The sequence below is a fragment of the Acinonyx jubatus genome, chromosome B4 (genome assembly GCF_027475565.1).
Source record: "Acinonyx jubatus isolate Ajub_Pintada_27869175 chromosome B4, VMU_Ajub_asm_v1.0, whole genome shotgun sequence".
NCBI classification, from domain to species: domain Eukaryota; kingdom Metazoa; phylum Chordata; class Mammalia; order Carnivora; family Felidae; genus Acinonyx; species Acinonyx jubatus.
Window position 1 is genome coordinate 37692653 of NC_069387.1, and position 18913 is coordinate 37711565.

The following is an 18913-nucleotide window of genomic DNA, read 5'->3' on the forward strand; positions in this document are numbered from 1 at the left end:
GTCACCACCATCTCCTGTCCTGATCAGGGCCAAGTCTAGGGGGAGTGTCAACAGTGGTCATCCCTGGATGAGAAGTATTATGGGTTGAATTGTGTCCCCCCCCCACCCAAAAGGTTTGTTGAAGTCCTAACCCCAGCATCTATGAATGGGAAGAACAGTATGGGATGGCAGAGGCAGAGACCGGAATCAGGACGTTGCAAGCCTAAGAATGCCAAAAATTGCAGGTCGCCACCCGAATTTTGGAAGAGTCAAGGCAAGATTCTACCCAGCCTCTAAGAACAAGCGTGGCCCTGAAGACACCTTGATTTTGGACTTCCAGCCTCCAGAGCTGTGAGAGAATAAAGTTCTGTTGTTTGAAACTACTCAGTTCGTGATGCCCTGTTACAGCATCTCTAGGGACCTAATGGTGTGAGCTATGGGCAATCTTTATTTTCTTATTTATACTTTTCAGTATTTTAGGGATTATCGGTTGTGGAGACATAGACCTTTATGCTCAGGAAAAACATTCTTAAAAGAAAAAAAAAAAACCCTCACTCAGCAAGAATCCCAAGCACTCTATCGGATTTATCTCTGAGAATCAAAACTATCTACACCCACACAGCTCACTGATCACATCAGCGTGGCTTTATTATTCCACTGTCTTCCTCAATACAGCTTCACTATTCCAGGAAACTCTTGCTCAGGAAGATAAAAGTTGCAAGTAAAAAAAGTTTATTGTTCATTTAAGGAACTTTGCAGAAAACATTTAAACAAACATCAAATTGTTCAACTTTTTAACAGATAGCATCAAATGACTGTCTACTCTCCAAGGCTCTCCAAACCCTGGTCTTGCTATGCCCAACAATCCTAAATTACTGTGTGTCATGATCCTTCAGTGTCTTAACGCACTGCCCCACTTTAGGCAGTTTCATTAGTCTTAATGGAAGACCCTGAAAACGTAGATATAACCTATCTTTGCCTTTGCCTTTCTGAGATGTTTCTAAGACTCTGTCAAGGGAGAGCATTGCTTCCCAGGGTAATAAGGAAACTCAGCTCTGTTTTATCAGCAGGTTGATCTGGTGGTATTTTCAGGCTTTCTGCATCTAACATACCCAAAATATTGCTATCGAATGCCCTCTATGTGCAGAGACTGAGCTAAGCACTTAACATATAGTTTTAGAGCATCTGCTAACCGAACAGTTAAAAGATAAACTGAGGCATATTAAACATTTTAAAAGTTTCTTTGAGCAGAAGTTGCTTCCAACCGGGCAGCATCCAATCTAACAGACAGGAAGGAGCTCCGAAGACCTGCACCAAAGAAAAGACTTTTATACCCAGAAGGGAGCAGGAACAAGGATGTTATATTAGGCAAAAAAGCAGGCTGGCTATTGCAAGGTTTCTTTCCTTCAGGGGAAGGCGGGGATCTATCAGGCAGACTACGTAACTAGTGCTCATCAGGCGATTCCCGATTGACTAGTTTAGGATGCCATTTCTGGGAGAGCCGAGACTGTAATTGACCATAATTAAGTCTCGGTTTGGTGACATGACGGCTTGGTGTAAGTACCTCCATTTGGGGCCTGTTGTCTTGTTTTTAACAAATCCCAAGCGGCTGGAAACGATTCCCCATTTTGTAGCTGGGGAAAGAGACTCGCTGATGTTAAGTGGCTTGCTGGAGGCCGCACCATCAGTAAACAGCAGAGCTGAGCAAAGCCTGCTTAGCCTCTTAAGCACCCTTCTGCCTCTCCAGATTTCGTGAGATTGTGATACAAAGTACACACATTCCGGTGTCTGGCTACTTGGGGGGACTGATGGTCTTCTGCTCCCAATTACTCCAGTAATTGCCTCAAGTGGACAGAACCCGCTCCTCCTGAAAGACCTCCATGGGCAGGCTTCCTGACATGAGTCACTACAGAGGCCATTGCCGTCACACCGGCCTCGGGCCTGAAGAAAGTTAACCAGGAGAGGCAAATGTGCTTCGGTGGAAAACAAGCAATTGTTTCAGGCATGCACATTTCCCACAAGGCCCTGGTGCAACAAGTTAGCTGTGGAGGAAGAGCCAGACCCTTTGTGCAGCGGGCTGGAGCACAACACTCCATGTTGTTCTCATGCATCCTCCATTCAGATGCCACGTGGTAGGACTCCATGCCAACCTGCAGACCAGATTCTTTTCTTCCCCCTCAGCAGTGAATGTACATGTTTGCTTTCAAGTAGGCAGAATTTGCCCATGGGTGGTCTTTGATTTGGAAGAATTCAACCAGAGTGGTGACTCACAAAAAAAAACAAAGGTGGCTTGACTCACTCCACTGGGGAAGGGGATGTGCGTGCAAAATTCACTTACCCAGAAGAAGAAGTTAAAGACAAAGAGTAAATACTTCAGGTAGACGAGCAGCCAGTCGTCCTGCTCGGCCTTGTAATGGGCCATGGTTGCTGGGCCTGCAAAGAAGACACATGTGTTGGGGGGTGGCAGACCATGGGGAGCCACTGTCCTCCTTCCAGAGCCAGGACTCCTTACTAGCCCATCTGGCCAGGTGGGTCTGAGGCTATGGCTATGTAACCTGGAGCAAAGATCAGGGAAATCCAAAGGCTATTGGATGCACAATACAGGTGCACTGAGAAGAATTTTCTAGACCCTTTGGATCTTGGTTTTGCCCTTTTGACTTAAGTCTAACCTACAGGTCTTCCTACAGACTTTGCACTGACCTTGCAGTATGTTCTGATTCTCTTCTCCTGTCTCATCAGGGTTGCAGGACACAAATTTACCTGTCCTACACACACACATATTCACGCACACTTGGCGTGTGTGCTTGGCCCTGGAGTCTGGCACTCTGCATTACTTGAGCGGGATCTTTTTGTGTGTAGGTGAGGCATGAGCCCCAAATCAGACAGTCCAGGCTGGAGAGAACATCAGCCTCACCCAGTCCACCCTACCTGTCCCCTGCACCTTGACTTTCCCCATGAGGAAGCAGGTCAGCAGGCCTTGTTGTTTGGCAGGCAGACAAGAGCTCTGGAGTCTGACTCCCAGGGTTCAAACCCAGGTCTGTCACAAGATACGTGAGACTTTGGGTGAGTCATTCAACTGCTCATTCCTCAGCGTCCTCATCTGTACCAGAGATAATAATGATACCTACGCTGCAGGCTTGTTTGGAAGATAAAATGTGATCATCTATGTGAGGTGTTTAGCATAGTCCTCGGCACACAGTAAGTGCTCCATAAATGCTAGCTATTATTATTATATGCAGCATGGATTAGAACCCAGGACTCCAGCCCCCAAATTCCTAGCTGTTGCCCTGGAACCACGCTCCCTCTGCTTGTCCTATTGCCCCCTGAGCCACTGAGGGGCTCTCTGGGAACCATGACGTCAGTGGGGTGACACACGTACAGGAGCTTCACTGTGCCTGGTAACCCCATTTGTTTCCCAGTAAGTCTGAACAACAGCCTCTGTAGCTTCCTCTTCCCCTCAGCTCCATTTCCCCCCGGCACCGCACCCGTCCATGCTCTACCACGCACAGAGCAGTTGTTCTTTAAGAAACCGGGCCCTTGAGGGGACCTTTCTTATTCTAGAGCCATAAGCAATGGGGCACTGGTTTTGCTCATTTCCATTCTCTTTCTCCCTCATTCTCCATCTCCAGTCAGGCCCTCCCTGCTACCACCCTGCTCCTCTTCCTGGCCGGTGCTGGGCTGAGCCCACACTGTTCTTCCTAAGCTACCACTCTGCCTTTTATTTCAAGCCCATGGGCTCCTAGACAGAGAGAGGAAGAAAGAAAAGAAAAGGTGGCTGTCTTATTTGGGATTTCTATTTGCAGAACTTGAAGAAGGTAATTTAAGACTTTTAGTCTTCTGGTTAAAAAAGGACAAAACCCATTTTTCTCCGATTTTGTCTCAGAGGCAGTGTGGTGGACAAAAATACAGAAGGAGAAAAAAAGGAAGCCTACAAAAAAAAAAAGGGTGAAAAATGGTGATAGATGGGGTCAGCTGGGTGACTGGAACAGGAGCTATTACACGGCCGTTGTGCAGGTGGCCCTGACAAAAGAGCCTCTGGGCCACTGTGGGCCATTAGTAAATGGACAGCTTGTTTGGGCCCTGGGCTCTCCTGTCTGCATCTCTCCTCCCAACCAGGGCCTGCAGAGCCAGGCTATAGACCCTTCTCTAGACCTGTATACCAAGTGTCAGGACCCGCAAATGAAGGGGCTAGCACCCTCTAAAGGAAAACTGTGTTTTTAAAAAAGGAGTTGAGGCAGAAGACAGGATTTAACAAAAAGAAACACATTTCTAACGGTAAAATTTCAGCCATTAGTGGTAGAGAAGACAGAACTGAATATATCAGGGTCAGGGGAAAAAAAAAAAACCTCTGGGCTCATTAATTCAACCTTCTGCAGAGGGAATGAGGAAATTAACATTTGCTAAAGTGACAAGGCTAATTGGTGGTAGCAGTTTCCTATCCCCTCCTGTTCAGGCTTCTTCCTCCACCACAGGTTCCTTTCCCCTCCTGTTCAGCTTTCTTCCTCTACCACATCCCCACTGTATGTAGGGCCCTGTGCTGGGGGTGGCAGAGGCCCCAAAGAACCAGCTTCCCAGCTTAGAGCCAGATGCTTGGATTTGAAAGCTAAACTTGTCATTTATTGGCTGTTTGACCTTGGGTAAGTTACTTACCGTCTCTGAGCCGCTAACATTTATTGAGCATTTATTATGTGCCAGGCACAGAACTAAGTGCTTTATACGTGTTATCTTGTCCCATCTTTCCAGCAGCCCTAGGAAGAAGGGTAATTCCTGTTTTTAAAAGGTAAGGAAATGGAGGCTCACATAGGTTAAATAACCTATCCAAAGTCACACAGCAAGTAAGTGGCAAAGCCAGGAGAGGGTGAGGGGCATCTGACTCAGCCCAAGCTCTTACCCACTGTGCAGTGCTCTTGGGACTCAGGCAGTCAGAGGACGGGACAAAGGGACAGAGATGGCTGGTTTCCTTAATACTTGTTCTCCCCTTCTGCCTTTGGACCAGAATCCCTCAGTTTCAGTGAGCACTGGCCACCTGGAGGAGACATTTCCCAGCATTCCTTCCTGCTAGGTGCAGCCAAGATTGACTGCTGGCAAAAGGCATGGAAGCAGAAGTAGTGTACTAGATTTCTTAGAGGTATCATTTTCCGGGTGTATGCTTCATGTGCATTTGAAAAAAAAAGTAGGGTGCAGAACTCTGTGTGTGTTAGTTAGGCCAAATCTGCTAACAGCTCTTTTCACATCTGTGTCTTTACTGTATTTGTGTCTGTTGGTTCTCTGATCTGTTGAAAAGGTATACTACAGACCCCCGCCATGACCATGAATTTGTCTATCCTTCGGTTCTGTCCATTTTTGCTGCATCTATTTTGCAATTGTTTTATGGAGTGCATACAGACTTGGAGTTGTGATATCATCCTGGTAGATCGATCCCTTTGTCATTAATGAATGTCAGTCTTTATCTCTAATGATCAGAAATATCCTTAAAGTGAGGAGGGGGCATGTCTCCCTTCAGTCTTTCCTTCTTCCTGTTGGTTGGAATCCTGATGGGCTGACTACAGCTCTCGTAGCCATTTCGAGCTATGAGTTGAAAAGAGCGATCAGTTTTAAAAAGCCTGGGTCTCAGACACTTTTAGAGCTGTATTACCTTTCTCGGGGAAACAAGCACACACACACGTTTCCCTCCTTATCGATGCAAAAATGCTCCTTTATCCTAGGCATTCTTCTAACCCCTTCCCTAGAAGCTGCATCCCTTCTCATTTGAAAATATCTACCTGAGTCTCCATTTCCTCCTCTCCCCTGGATCCCTAAGCCACCCTCATCCTGCACTGATGCCGCTCTGGCAGAGGTGAATCCTCTCCCAGCACATGGCACTGTGGCCCAGCCCCTCCCCCTGGCTTCTGGGACCCTCACTCCTCTGTTCGCCAATCCTTCCCCTTGGGTGTCAGAAGAAGCATGGCTTCTTCCTCCTCCTCCTCCCTGGGCTCATTCCCCTGCTGCCTCTTAATTGTACTCACTACCTGCCCGTAGGTATCTGTCCCCTGCCCACCATCCCTGCTGCCACTGGTCTGGTTGAGACCTCACCATCTCCTTCTTAGACTTCAGCACTAACTTCTTAACTGTCTCTGGGCGTCTCATCAGCCCCAGCCCCTCGGCCCCTGCCAAGGGACTCTTTCTGAAATGCAAGCCTCGTGAAGGATGGCCTCACTGAACACTCTCCTGTGGTTCTGCATCAGCTTCAGGACATTGACTGCCCTTAACTCGACTGCCTAGTGGCCCGGGACAGGTGGATAGGGAGGGTGAGGCAACTACCCTCCTAGGAGAGTGGACACTCCCAGCCCACCTGCCAGGTGGTTCTGGATGGGATTCCTGGCAGACAGACAGCTGCCCTGATGGACACCCCTCTCCAGGACCTTGTTTTCCTCAGTCTCCCCTGTGGTTAGCGAGTAACACGTGGGGACAGTGGCTGGGGGGTGGGGGTAGGAAAGGCCTCTCCTCCAGAGAGGAGAAAAGCAAACACGTGCCATTTGACCTGCCAGGATGGAGGAAGCAGGGTTTCAGAGCCTCCAAGACCATGTTCACAGAACTCCAAGGGGCGTCTGAGGATTTGTGGGAAATAGCTTACCTTCCTAAGTGGGTTTTATTTCTGTCTAGATGATGGAGAATTGGACTTTGTGAGCCAATGGCAGGAGGTTTCCCTCAGGGGCCAGAGGCAGACAGTGGGGGCAGGCAAGGCAGAGATACCTTGCCGCCCAGAGGTGGTAGTCACTGTTGGTCATGGGGTCCTGGACTAGCCTGAGTACAAAGAAGAGGTGACCGTACCTCCTGGAGCCCTGCTCCAGCCAAGCTGATCTCTTCTTTGGCCTCTTACAAGACCTGCTGCCCCTCCCTCCAGCCTTGGCCCCACTGTGCCCTGCATCTGGAGTCCTGGCTCCTTGCTGCCCTCCCACATGCTCCAGGCTCAGCGGGGTCCCCCCTCCCTCAAGATTGCCATCTCTACCTTCCCTCCTGAGACCAGTGCCCAGTGATGGCAGCAACTAGTTTGAGTCTTTTTCAGTGCCTTTTTAAAAAATGTTTTCCTACTTATTTTTAAGAGACAGAGCACAAGCAGGGGAGGGGCAGAGAGAGAGGGAGACCCAGAAACTGAAGCAGGCTGCAGGCTCCGAGCTGTCAGCACAGAGCCCAACACAGGGCTCGAACTCATGAACCTTGAGATCATGACCTGAGCTAAAGTCAGATGCTCGACAGACTGAGCCACCCACATGCCCCTTTTCAGTGCCTTCTTAATCTTCTAACAAGCTGACTGGTTGGGACCTGGTGTATCGGCTGAACCTGCTGAGACCGGGCAGCTAAGCCACCCACGGAGGCAGGACACTTCTCCTGCCTCTGCCCCTTCCTTGCTGCCTGCACTTTGGCGGGTTGCATCCCCTCTTGGCTGTATGTTTTCCTACCCATAAGGCAGGCAAGTGTCAGGAAGCCACAAGGCAGGCAAGTAGGTAGCTAATGATCTAATGTGCCCATGACTGAGGGAGGGATTTTTCAGAATATTGGACTTTCAGTGCTAAACCTGGACCACACCCAGCAAGTCAGGATGTCAGGTCACCCTATTCCCAGATGCTGTTGCTGGTCTGAGGGCCACTTTGGATCAGTGTTCTTTAAAGCCCCTATGAGTTCTGGAAGTCCATACCCCTGCACTAAGACCATCCTTTGCATCTGAATAGACATAGCTGAGTGGGTACGGGTGGAGCGCGGGGTGGGCACACCCTCTCACACAAAATCCACATTTAGGACGTGTTCCCGTTGAGATGTCAGAGACTTCCCAGACAGCCTGCTAATGCAGCTTCAGGGTGCCTGTCCCTCCAGGCCCAGGCTCTGAGTACAGAACAAAGCTGGCATTCAAGGGCAGCCAGAGGCCTGGGGGCTGCTAATAGCACAGTCAGGACCCACACCACAGGATTCTCAGAAAAGCAACCGCAAATGCCTTGATGGTGAAGTGACAGATTTGGGGGACTTTCATCAGGCCGGATGTGTAACGTCCCAGGCCATGAGAACTGGGGATTATTATCTCTTCTACTGCCAGCCCCCCAAGTGAATGAGTCTCAAAGTGTGGAGAGGATGAGAGATATGTACAAAGAGCCCAGTGGGCTGGCCAAATGTGTGGGAACTCACGCTGTGCAGGGCAAGGCTCAGCCAGGGCGAGCACCAGAGTGGGGGGCAGAATGGATCCCCTGGGTGGTGGGTGAGGGAAGAGCTGAGTCCTTTAATGGTGAGGGGCAGCAGGAGGTGTGGAGTGCTTGGGGGCAGACTGTACAAATCCCAGGTAAGTACGAAGGCACTGTTGGTCCCTGGGCCAGCTGCATCCTTCAATCATTCAACAAACGTGCACTGAGTCCCCACTATGTGCCAAGAGCTGTACTCAGAATCACTGGAGTTAGTCCGGGGGTGGGGCACAGGCATGTAGATCACCTCTACACCCTGAGGGTGGCACAGAGGAAGTGGCAGTAATTCTGCCACAATGGGATGGGCAGGTGAGAGGGGCATTTAATCTGGTCTTTGAGAACCAGTAGAGTCCCTGCAGGCAGAACAGGAAGGAAGGCTGCTCAGGCAGAGAGGATGCTGTGAGCAGAGGCCTGGAGGTATGGCTGGGTACTGTGGCTGCAGAAAGGCCAGCAAATCAGGTTAGGGGCCTGGGGACAATCTTGCTGGCCACACTTAGTTGTGACTTTTCCCATTTCCCTATACTCTCTACTCCTGGGATGTCAGGGGCATGTTTGGGGGTGCCTTGACTCTTCATTTCTAAGGGGTGAGCACCTCATATCTGAGGTCAGGGAGGGGGCTCCCAGACCCCACCCCACCCCTACCCCTTCCTCTAAGTAAGTGCCAGTTTCCACTTCTGGGTTCTTGGCCAACGAGTGACCATGCCTGAATGATGGGCAAAAACAATTGGAAAGGAAAAAAAACAATCTAAGTGGTTGCATTTATAACTTAATGTGGGCTCCTAATAAAGCTGGTTGCAGCCCTACATAGCGTGATTCCTTACCCTGCATAGACAGCTTTGTCCTTCTTTGTCTTTTCCTTCTCTCTTGTAATTTCCACTTGCCTGACCCATTCCTGGTGGGTGGAAAGTCCCTCTGAAGCAGTCAGGAAAGTGGGATTTTCTCCGACCTTCCAAATGGGTCAGCTGAAAAGTGCCAAAAGGATCCCTGGGGCAGGGATGGGGAAGAAACTAGTGGTGGGGGTGATCACACTGTGGCCAAAGTCACAGTGCAGATGAGTGGCAGGGCAGGGACCTGGTCTCCTATCTCCATGGCCACCAACAAATTTTGATTGGCTGATATAATAATAATAATAATAATAATAATAATAATAATAATAATAAATTTCCTAAATGCTAACCACGTGCTAGACAACTGAGCTAAGTGCTATATGTGCAGTAATTTACTACTTAAAACTATCCCATAATGGTGTGACTATCCCTCTTCCAGAAGAGGAAGGCACAGAACTGGGAAGTGGAGAGACATGGGCAGAGTGGGTGCAGATGTTTTACTTTTATCTGGGCGGTTCCAGTTCTGGCTTCTGGTAACTTCTCTCAGCTTGGTGGCCTCTGGTAGGAGGTAAAAATGAGGGAAGATTCCAGGGGCCAAGACCCCAGGCAGGGGCCGCAGGAGGAGGTGGTGGGGCCAGTGTTCCTGGGTGGGGAGAAGCAGCTGTCACTATCAAGATACCAAACTGCTTAGGGGAACCCTCCGGGGGGGCCCACCTTCTTCTCCCTGGTCCTCCGTCTCCTCAACTTTGAGGCTGGGGATCTAGCAGCTGCTAGTGCTACCGTGAGGCATGGGCTGGCCTGGGGCCTCTGAGCTACTGCCGGTGTTTCATTTATATCACCGTATTTGTTGTGTGCAGGTAAATGAATGTGGGCAACTTTTCTGGACCAAACTTAAGGTTTGATTGCTAACTATAGCGCCATGTGGATGGTGCTGTAGGTGGAACCTGAATTAAAATCCTAGCACCAAGAAGTCTTAGTCTTTATGCTCTGAGAGATACGTTTTCCTAAGTACATGGGTTATCTTTTACTTCATTTGAAAGTGCCAACATGCATTACATGGATCAGACAGGGCTCCACTCATAACCTGAGGCAAACGGTTTGGCTTTTTCCTTGTTCTCCACGTTTATACATAAACAGAGTTTTTGGACTCTGTGTGTAGATGGGTGTCATCCTTTGCTATGTGTTTCCTGTGTCTTTTTGTAAACTGCAGCCTGACCCATGAAATGAGGACCTCCTTAGTGCTTCTGAGAAGAGTCAATGAGCAAATAAAAATAGTACTAGTCAGCAGTTTAGACGACTGGGTGTGAATACCAGCTGTCACCTACAGCAGTGTGACTCTGGGCCTCAGCTTCCTCCTCTGTAAAATGGACCTGATGCTAGTCCAGCTTTGTCTCCCTTGCAGGGTGGCTGTGAGGATCCAACAGGATGGTGAATTCACAAGAACTGTGTGCACTGTAATTTTACAGCCTCAGTGCCACCCAAGAGCAAAGGAATTATTACAACCAACTCCCTGAGAGCTTCTCAATGAAGGACAATGTATGGGTAACCCTATAGAATATATCAGCCAGAGACCAGGTGTCTGATAGCTGGAGACAGAGTTTCACAGTTTCTGTACCTAAACCCATCCACCTGCTAGTAGACTCTACATAGAAGACTGTGACAGGAGACCCTGTTCCCAGGTGACATGAGGAATCCGCTACAGAAAAGTCAGGACCTAACTTTAACAGAGTAGATTGGTTCCGACAGGAAAGTCACTTTAAAAGAAGGGGGATACAAATATTAATACGATTTAACTAAGGTTAATGTTAAGATAAGCCTCAAAATCATGAGAACCTACCAAATAACCAGTGATGGAAGGAGACAGGGTAAGAATGATAGAGAATTACATTCTCTGTAGAAGTATAGAGGAATCAATTTGGGATTATACATTGGAAGGCTACGGATAGTTGTAGGGGACCTTTTCCAAAGGTGATCCTGGAAACAGCCCATTGACACCAGACCAGTTCCCTGGGTTTCCACTTGCCAAGGTTAAGTCTGAACTTATGAAAATATATTGAGATATTATTTTTCCTTGTCTTCTTTTATCATTCACCAACATCTTACTTTCTAAGCTCTGTTTTACCCAACGTGTCCCAAAAATGCAATTTTTATATAAGCTCCTGATGGATGGGTTTGCTGAAGGTCAATGCTCCTACATTGACCACCTGAAATTTTCAGTTTGAAAGTATGACAAAAATCACTTTAGTTAGAGAAGTCTTTCTTAGAAGGCAGATATAGTTAAATGTTATTCCTTATTTGTATTTTAGTGAATTTGTTGTATCGATGATTTCCTATTTTTCTAAACTTAAAATGGAAGTTTAACAAATATAAAGTGCAGAGATCTTAGTTGTACAGCCTTTTTCAAGGTGCATACATACATTGAAGGCTATGTATTTCCCACTGAGTACTGCTTTGGCTGCTTTCTGCACATTTACACGTGTGGTAATTTCACTATTTTTAAAAAAATATTTATTTATTTTGAGAGAGAGAGAGAGAGCACGAGACAGGGAGAGGCAGAAAGAGAGGGAGAGAGAGAATTCCAAGCAGTCTCTGTGCCATCAGTGCAGAGCCCGATGTGGGGCTCAAACTCACCAACTGAGATCATGACCTGAGCTGAAATCAAGAGTCGGATGCTTAGTGGACTGAACCACTCAGGCGCCCTGGTATTTTTCATTACTCTCTCCAGGGCTTTCTTTCTTTCTTTCTTTTTAAATTATTTATTTATTTTATTTTTAGGGAGGAGAGAGGGAGAGTGCACACATGAACAGGAGAGGGGCAGGGGGGGAGGGAGAGGGAGAGCGAGAGCGAGAGCGAACTATCCCAAGCAGGCTCCATGCTCAGTGTGGAGCCTGACCCGGGGCTTGATCCCACAACCCTAGGATCATGACCTGAGCCAAAATCAATCGTTGGCCGCTCAAATGACTAAGCCACCCAGGTGCCCCCTCTACATCATCCCCTCTTTCCCCTAGTCTTTCAGCTCCAGCCTCAGGTGAGGAATACAGACCTATGCCCAGAGTATGCCACGTTAGAAAATCACCCAAACAAGGCTCAGAGACGGGCCAGCCCCTGCTGATGGGAAACACCTGGCACGTAGTCAGGCGCTTCCTTGTGGAGTCAGACCTCACCAGAAACGGCAGCAGGACGGGCAGCTTCGACAGGTTTTGAAGGCAAGCGTGCAGTTAGCCCCTTCTCCAAACAGCACACAGTCTTTTCCTTGCCTTTGCTCCAGCCCTTCAAGATGGCCATCCAGCAGAGGCTGGGAGAGCCTGGGGCCCCGAGGCCCACCCCAGCGGGACCTCGTGCAAGCATGGCTTCCTTCCTTCCTTCCCCCAGTACAACGCTCCGTGGCAGGGCAGCTGAACTGTTAGAGCATGCAAGCACCTGAAAGGAGCTCATTACATAAACAAGTACCTGATCCCAGGGAGGCAAGTCATTCTGCCTGTGTTTCAGGGCCTTGAGAAGCCACCTCTGGCCCCAACATCTCCTAGAGTCCTGGCCAGTTGTCAGAAGCCCCACCCCTCCGGCAGTGTCAGCCCCTCATCTGGGCCAGGTTGCTCATTTAACTGTCTCAGGTGTACCTACTTTATAACTGAAGACGTTGAGCCTCCCTCTCCTGGCAGACCCAGGGACTCATCACTGGTGTTGCTGGTCTGGGCTTTCATCAGGCTTTGAGGAAAGAAAAAAAAAATCGCCTCCACCCAGAGTCAATTTCACTGTCCAAGCTTTGGTACGTGGAGCACTGAGACACCTCCTGAGAAGCCTCTCATAGCAAAGATGGATGTTCAGAGGTGGCCTACTCAGGGTAACCTCAGGATCTACAGGATAAAGAGCAAGGGCAGGAGGAAGGCCCCAGAGCCCAGGGTGTTGGGGTTCAGGGGGGTGACAACAACAGGGCAGCCACATCACTCAACTCCAGGGGGAGGTGTACACATCAGAGGCCCCGTGAGCAGCTGCCCCTGGAGTTGTGCACTGCACGGCACGGTCTAGGCAGGTGCACGCAGCTGCCTTGTCAAGCTCATTTCTTCCTTCTCTGTCTCATTCCTTGCCAAGACTTGGTGCCTCGGGTGAAATCTTGACTTTTACTGGAAGTTTACAAATAGGGACTGGGTAGCACAATATATAGTGGGTGAGCAAATAAGATAGGTGTGTGTCTAAGGGGTGGGCTGCCCAAACCCACTGGGGGTGGGCAGACATTTGGGGGCTGGTACAACTGACAACCTCCCACCCCCATATACCTTTTTAAACATATAAGCCTTAACTTTGATCTGCAGGTAGATATCCCCCTCTCTTCTGGAGGATAGTGGATTAAAACTGATTGCAGATAAGCCCAGGCTGCTAGTGGTTTATCAAAAGTTGTTCTCTCCTCCTCCCATCATAATGGAGTTGCAGGTGGGTACAGGGACATCTAACTAGCAACCACATTTCCCACACCTCTCAGCAGCTAGATCTGGCTGAGTACTAGTCCTTGACAACGGAATGTGAGTGGAAGTGCCACTTCCAGGCTTGCCCCTACACATCTCTACAATCTGTCCCCTGAGAGCGGGACCACAGATGTGCCCGAAATCTAGCTTCCACCACACAAGGACAGCACCCCAGAGCACTGCTTCTCTAACTTTCGGGCACATTAGAATCACCTGGAGGGCGTTCACAGTCACAGGTAGTTCGGCTCCAGCCCCAGAGATTCTGACCCAGTAGATCTGGGGTAGTGCCGGAGAATTTGCATTTCCAACAAATTTCTGGGGGATACTGATGCTGCTGGTCTGGGGACTGCCCTGGAGACCACACATTGCCCTTAGGGATGGTAGAGAAATAAGAGAGCAGGAACCTGGATCCACGTATGACTATGTGGAGCACAACAGCTTGTCTGCCCTGGACTGTTACAAGAAAGAAGAAACTTTTTTGTCCTGTTGGGTCTCTAACTGAATCATATCTCCAAGAGTCAGAGTCTTCTCTGCACAATGTCCCACTCAAACAGAAGGCAAAAATAGGTCCTCTGTAGCTCCATCTGTAAGGGCAACAAGTTGGTCCTCACCTAGACCGGTGCACAGAGCCAGGATATAACCGCGGGTGGGAGGCTCTGAAGCCCAATCTGGTTGCCACACACACTACCTCCCAAGTCCTATGATAACGTGCATCCTGTCTCCTCAAGTTATTGCCAGACCCTTCTTCTCCTGGCCACCAAGGCCTGAAGCTTCATTTCCCCGTCCAGTCGTTCTGCAGCCTACCACAGTCTGGCTGCCCCTACCACTCTACTCAACCCAAAGTCACTTCTTTTTTTTTTTTTTTTTTAAGTTTTATTTATTTATTTTGAGAGAGGGAGGGAGGGAGAGAAAGAGAATCCCAAGCAGGCTCCACACTGTCAGCACAGAGACTAACATGGGGCTCGGACTCACAAACTGTGAGGTCATGACCTGAGCTGAAATCAAGAGTCAGACGCTCAACTGACTGAGCCACCCAGGTGCCCAGTGTCTCTTCTTTTCAACCCCACTCATGCCCAGCTCCACCTACGTCTCACAAGCTGATGACTCTTTTCAGGAGCCTACTGAGGCTTAGGCTCACTCATGTGGCCACGAGTCCCTCACTGCTAGCCTGTCTAAAACTAAGCCAGGATGTCCCCCACAAACCCAGCCATCCTGCATCCCTAAGTGTAGTGACGTTCCCACCCTCCCGCCACCCAGTGCACTATCTTCAGGATTATGTCCCACTTCTCCCTCTTTTTCAGTGTCACCACCTCCCACCCCAACACATACTACTTCAGCAAGCTGTCCCCCTTCTGCAGGCTCCTCCATCAACTCTTAGGAATCGATTCATTCTGATCTTCTCACTGTTACCACCCCACTGCAGGCCTACCCTTTGTCTACTGTTGCAGTGGTCAGGGTGGTGGTTCACATATCTGTGTTCCCTTCTGAGATTAACTAAGTAATCAGTCTATTCATTCACTGAACATTTGAGGCCTTGCTGTGTGATGCAATGGGCCAGAGATCAAAGAGCTCACAGCTGGGGAGACAGCCGCATCCACGTCATCCAACACTATGCATGGAGTTCAGAGAGAAAAAAGTCTGTCCAGGTGTGCAGAGGAGGAACTACTGGCGAGAGTTCAAGGACAAGTGGAAATTCAGCAAAGATGGTGACAAAGCAGCCATTTGCCAGGCTCAAGATTCTGGACTTCATTATGAAAGCAATGGGCACCACCAGACCCTCTGGTCCAGGGAATGACAGAATTAGAGTCACTACTTATGAGGTTAGAGTAAATAAACCCAAATGGTTTCACAGGTTATAAACCAGATCCTGGGGTTGGGGAACAAGCATTCCTTTAAATGAATTTTAAAATCCCCCACGGAGCCCAGGCATCTGAAGGGAGAACCAAGCCTGTGTCTGGTTGATTTGCGGTGACTCTGTAAGGCTGCAGTGGAAAGGATGTCGTCTAAGACAGTCAAGGGTAGGCCAGGCCGGCTCCTTGTCAGTCCAAGGCAGCTGGGCCAGGCTGCCTCACTGCACCCACCAGTGGATCAGGCTAGGGGAGCAGAGGAGCCGATGGTGAAGCAAAACCCTAAACCCAATAAGGAAAATCACTGCCTCTCTCCACAAAGACCACAGGGTTTTAATTTTGACACATTAGGTCTCAGAAACACCTTCAAAAATTAAAAATGCATTGCCTAATATGCATTGCACTGCTCCCTCTAAAAACCAGCTTCATTATAGTGAAGAATACAGTCTATAATTTTTCCCATACTCTGAGATGGATCTGTATTATAATTTCCCCAGTCTTTGTGAACGAATGGATGTAGGACTTCCACCCGGAAAGAGCTGCTCTTTTCATCACCCACATGGAGACATGTTCTTGAGGCTCTGTCCTGGCAGGGGCTGCTTGGTCATCACCCCCTACGGGAAGGCTGACACTTGGCATGAGGGGGATTTGGCTGGGGAGAGTGTGTGTTCCTGGAGCCCAGGGGGGGGGACAGGCACGAAGGGCAGTCCTCTTTTCCCATGACTCCCAAACAAAGGGGGAACTGCCAAAGGGATGCTAGGAATGTCTGTTGATGGTATTTACGGAGGTGGGGGGATGGCAGACAGGCAGAAGCCCAGGTGTGTGGGGAGGGGGAGTTTAATTCAGGATTTCCCTCACTACTTGCCAGCACCTTGGACAGCACCTGCCTGTCTCTGTGCCTCAGTTTCTTTATGATGAACTTGGTGGTCTAGCAGTACATGCTTTCAAACAAGTTTGTATGTAGAACCTAACATATAAAACAGATAAGGTGTGTAGCTTCTCTGGCTGAAGGGGTGTGCTAAGTCCCCTTCTCCACCCGCCCCCCCTTCAAGCTCATTTGAACAGTGTCTCCCCCTCCCTTACTCCCCCTGAAGCTGGAACCATGCAAGAAACCCAGCTCTAGCACTCTAGGAGACCAAGATGCAGGCATTAGGTTTTTTATTCTTTAATTTCATATTGTTCTCCACACTTGTCCCCAGTCAAAATAAGCAAGGGGAGAGCTGTTGGGGCCTACCTCATAGAAATCTACTTCCTATATCATAGACTTACAAGCTATTTTAAGAACTGAAAGTGACCTCTGAGATTATCTGAGAAACTCTTCATTTCATCAGTGGTTCATCTTCTCCTGACCCGCACCTGGCCCCAATTCTATCCCATTTTTTCCCTTTTTTTTGTTGTGGTAAAACAGACGTAACATAAAATTTACCATTATAGCCATTTTAAAGTGTACAATTCTGTGTCATTGAGGGAATCTGCCACTATCTAGTTCAGGACTTTTCATCACTCCAAATGGAAAACTTGTACCCATTAAGCAGCCACTCCCTACTTCCCTTCCCCCCAACTTCTGGAAACCTCTAATGAGCTTCTCTAAGGATTTGCCTACTCTGATTACTCCATATCAACATAATTATGCAATATGTGATTTTCTGTGTCTGGCTTCTCTCACTTTGCATAACGTCTTCAAGGTTCCTCCATGCTGTAGCACGTATTAGTACTTTATTCTTTGTTACAGCTGAGTAACGTTCACTTGTATGTATAGAGCACCTTTTGCTTATCCATTCATCTGTCCATAGGCATTTGGGTTGTTTCCACATTTTGGCTATAGTGAATAGAGCTGGTGTGAACATTCATGCACACGTTTTTGTCTGGACACCTGTTTTCAATTCCTCTGGGTAATGCCTAGGCATGCGATTGCTGGGTCATGTGTGTAACTTACTGAGGCATTGCTGAATTTTCTTCCATAGCCCCGCCTCATTTTTCCAATATGGCATCTGTCCTGGGCAAATGGGCCCAAGCCTCCTGGAGAACGGCAGCAGCCCTGTATGTGGGCATGTGGTTGGTTATTTCTGTCCTCTCCAGGCTTTAGCTCACGGTTTGCTTGCACAGATGATGGCAATGATAATGATAATAATGATGACATGATTGTTATACTACTTCTCACAGTAACTAAGAAGCGGGCAATCTTAAGATCCCCATTTCACAGATGGAAATTCAAAAACACACAGCCTTGTCTGAAATACAGGTCTACCTCTCATCCACAACCTGTGCTGCCCTAGAGGAGCCTTTCCTTCCCCCTCCCCTACCAGCCTCCAGACAGTCTGGAGATACCTCCTGCCAGGCTCCTGGTGCCTGCCTCCCAGGAGCATGCCCTAGTCTGGCTCCCGCCAGGCCATTTCATGAGCTGGGCTGCTTTCCAGTTTCTGCCACTGCATCAGGCTTCTCTGATTAGTGCCCAGCCCCTAGCTGCTGATGAGAACACCTGTGGCCAAGAGGCTTCTGGCACAGCTGAGAAGCCTCTCAGCTAGGGCCCCAGGGACACTGGGGCATGATGACTGATCCTGGCTTCCTCTCCCCTCTCTGCAAGGCAGCTCCCTGTATGTGTGGGGTCATACTGCCCATGACAGCTTTCCAGACCCTGTATATAGCCCAGGAAACTGAACCTGGGCTGGTCGTTGGAGGCTGCACCTGGGCCTTGGGGTCTGAGGCCATGTGACTACAGGAAGGCCAAAAGGCTGCCAACTATTGACAGACCCTGGGCAGGAGGCCAGCCAGTGCTGCCCTCTCTGCTCAGTTCTGCTCTGCCGTCTCAGGCACAGAGCTGGGATGGAAGCAGCAGGTCTCCCCTGTCACCCCAACATCTGCCCACAGGTGGCCCAGTCAACAGCCAGGTGCAGGGGCCTGACAGAAATTGGAGAAGGCCAGAGGGTTGGGTGGTCATGACTCTGAGGGCAGAGGGAGAAACTTCCAAACATCTACAGTCCCCAGTGAGCCAGACAGAAGGGGGAGACGCTCTGGAGGCCCTGCAGGCCTCCCAAGCTTGGATTTAGGGCTCAGACTGGAGCTGGAGCCCCAGGGGTTATCTGTTCTTAGGCACCAGGATGTGCTTTCTCTGTTGTGTGTGTATGAGGCTGAGAGGGGTATAAGACTCGAAGCAGTCTAGAGGATGTGGGAGGCACTCCGGGCCCCAAATCAATGATGACTCTGGCTCTCAGACTCAACAAGGACTCCCACCAGGCTTGACTCATGGGACCAGGGTCCTCATGTGCTGGCCCCCTCTGCTGCCCCCTCCCCCAGGGTGGGATCCCCAGCTGAGTGCAAATTGCCCAGAACAACCTCCTCCCTACTCCCCAGCTGCAGCAGCTACTCACTTAACCGGAGTCTCTGAGAGATGGTTGGGAAATGACACTGGTCTTAGCCCACTGAGCACACCTGTGGGCTTCAGGGTGGGGGTGGTAGTGGTCCTTGTGGGGCAGCTTATGCATGATCCTGAGTGCAAGCAGGAAGGGGGCTTTTATCCCCTCCACCATCCCTGGTGGTAGGAGGAGGGGGCTGGGGAGTGAAGGTGGATGTGAGCCTGGCTCCCTGATGCTTTC

At 49.3% G+C, this 18913-nt stretch overlaps 1 protein-coding gene across 4 annotated transcripts in view; it reads right to left on the reverse strand.

Annotated features, from left to right (window-relative positions):
* The window catches only part of TSPAN11 (tetraspanin 11), a 69132-nt gene that overhangs the window by 37933 nt on the left and 12286 nt on the right, over positions 1-18913 (reverse strand). For all 4 annotated transcript variants that reach the window (XR_008300060.1, XM_027074059.2, XM_027074060.2 and 1 more), the window contains exon 2: positions 2318-2412. Coding sequence is in view for 3 of the 4 variants with exons in the window: in XM_027074059.2 (XP_026929860.2) it covers positions 2318-2401 (84 nt within the window). In the remaining variant the exon portion in view is untranslated. The remainder of the gene's footprint in view (positions 1-2317; positions 2413-18913) is intronic.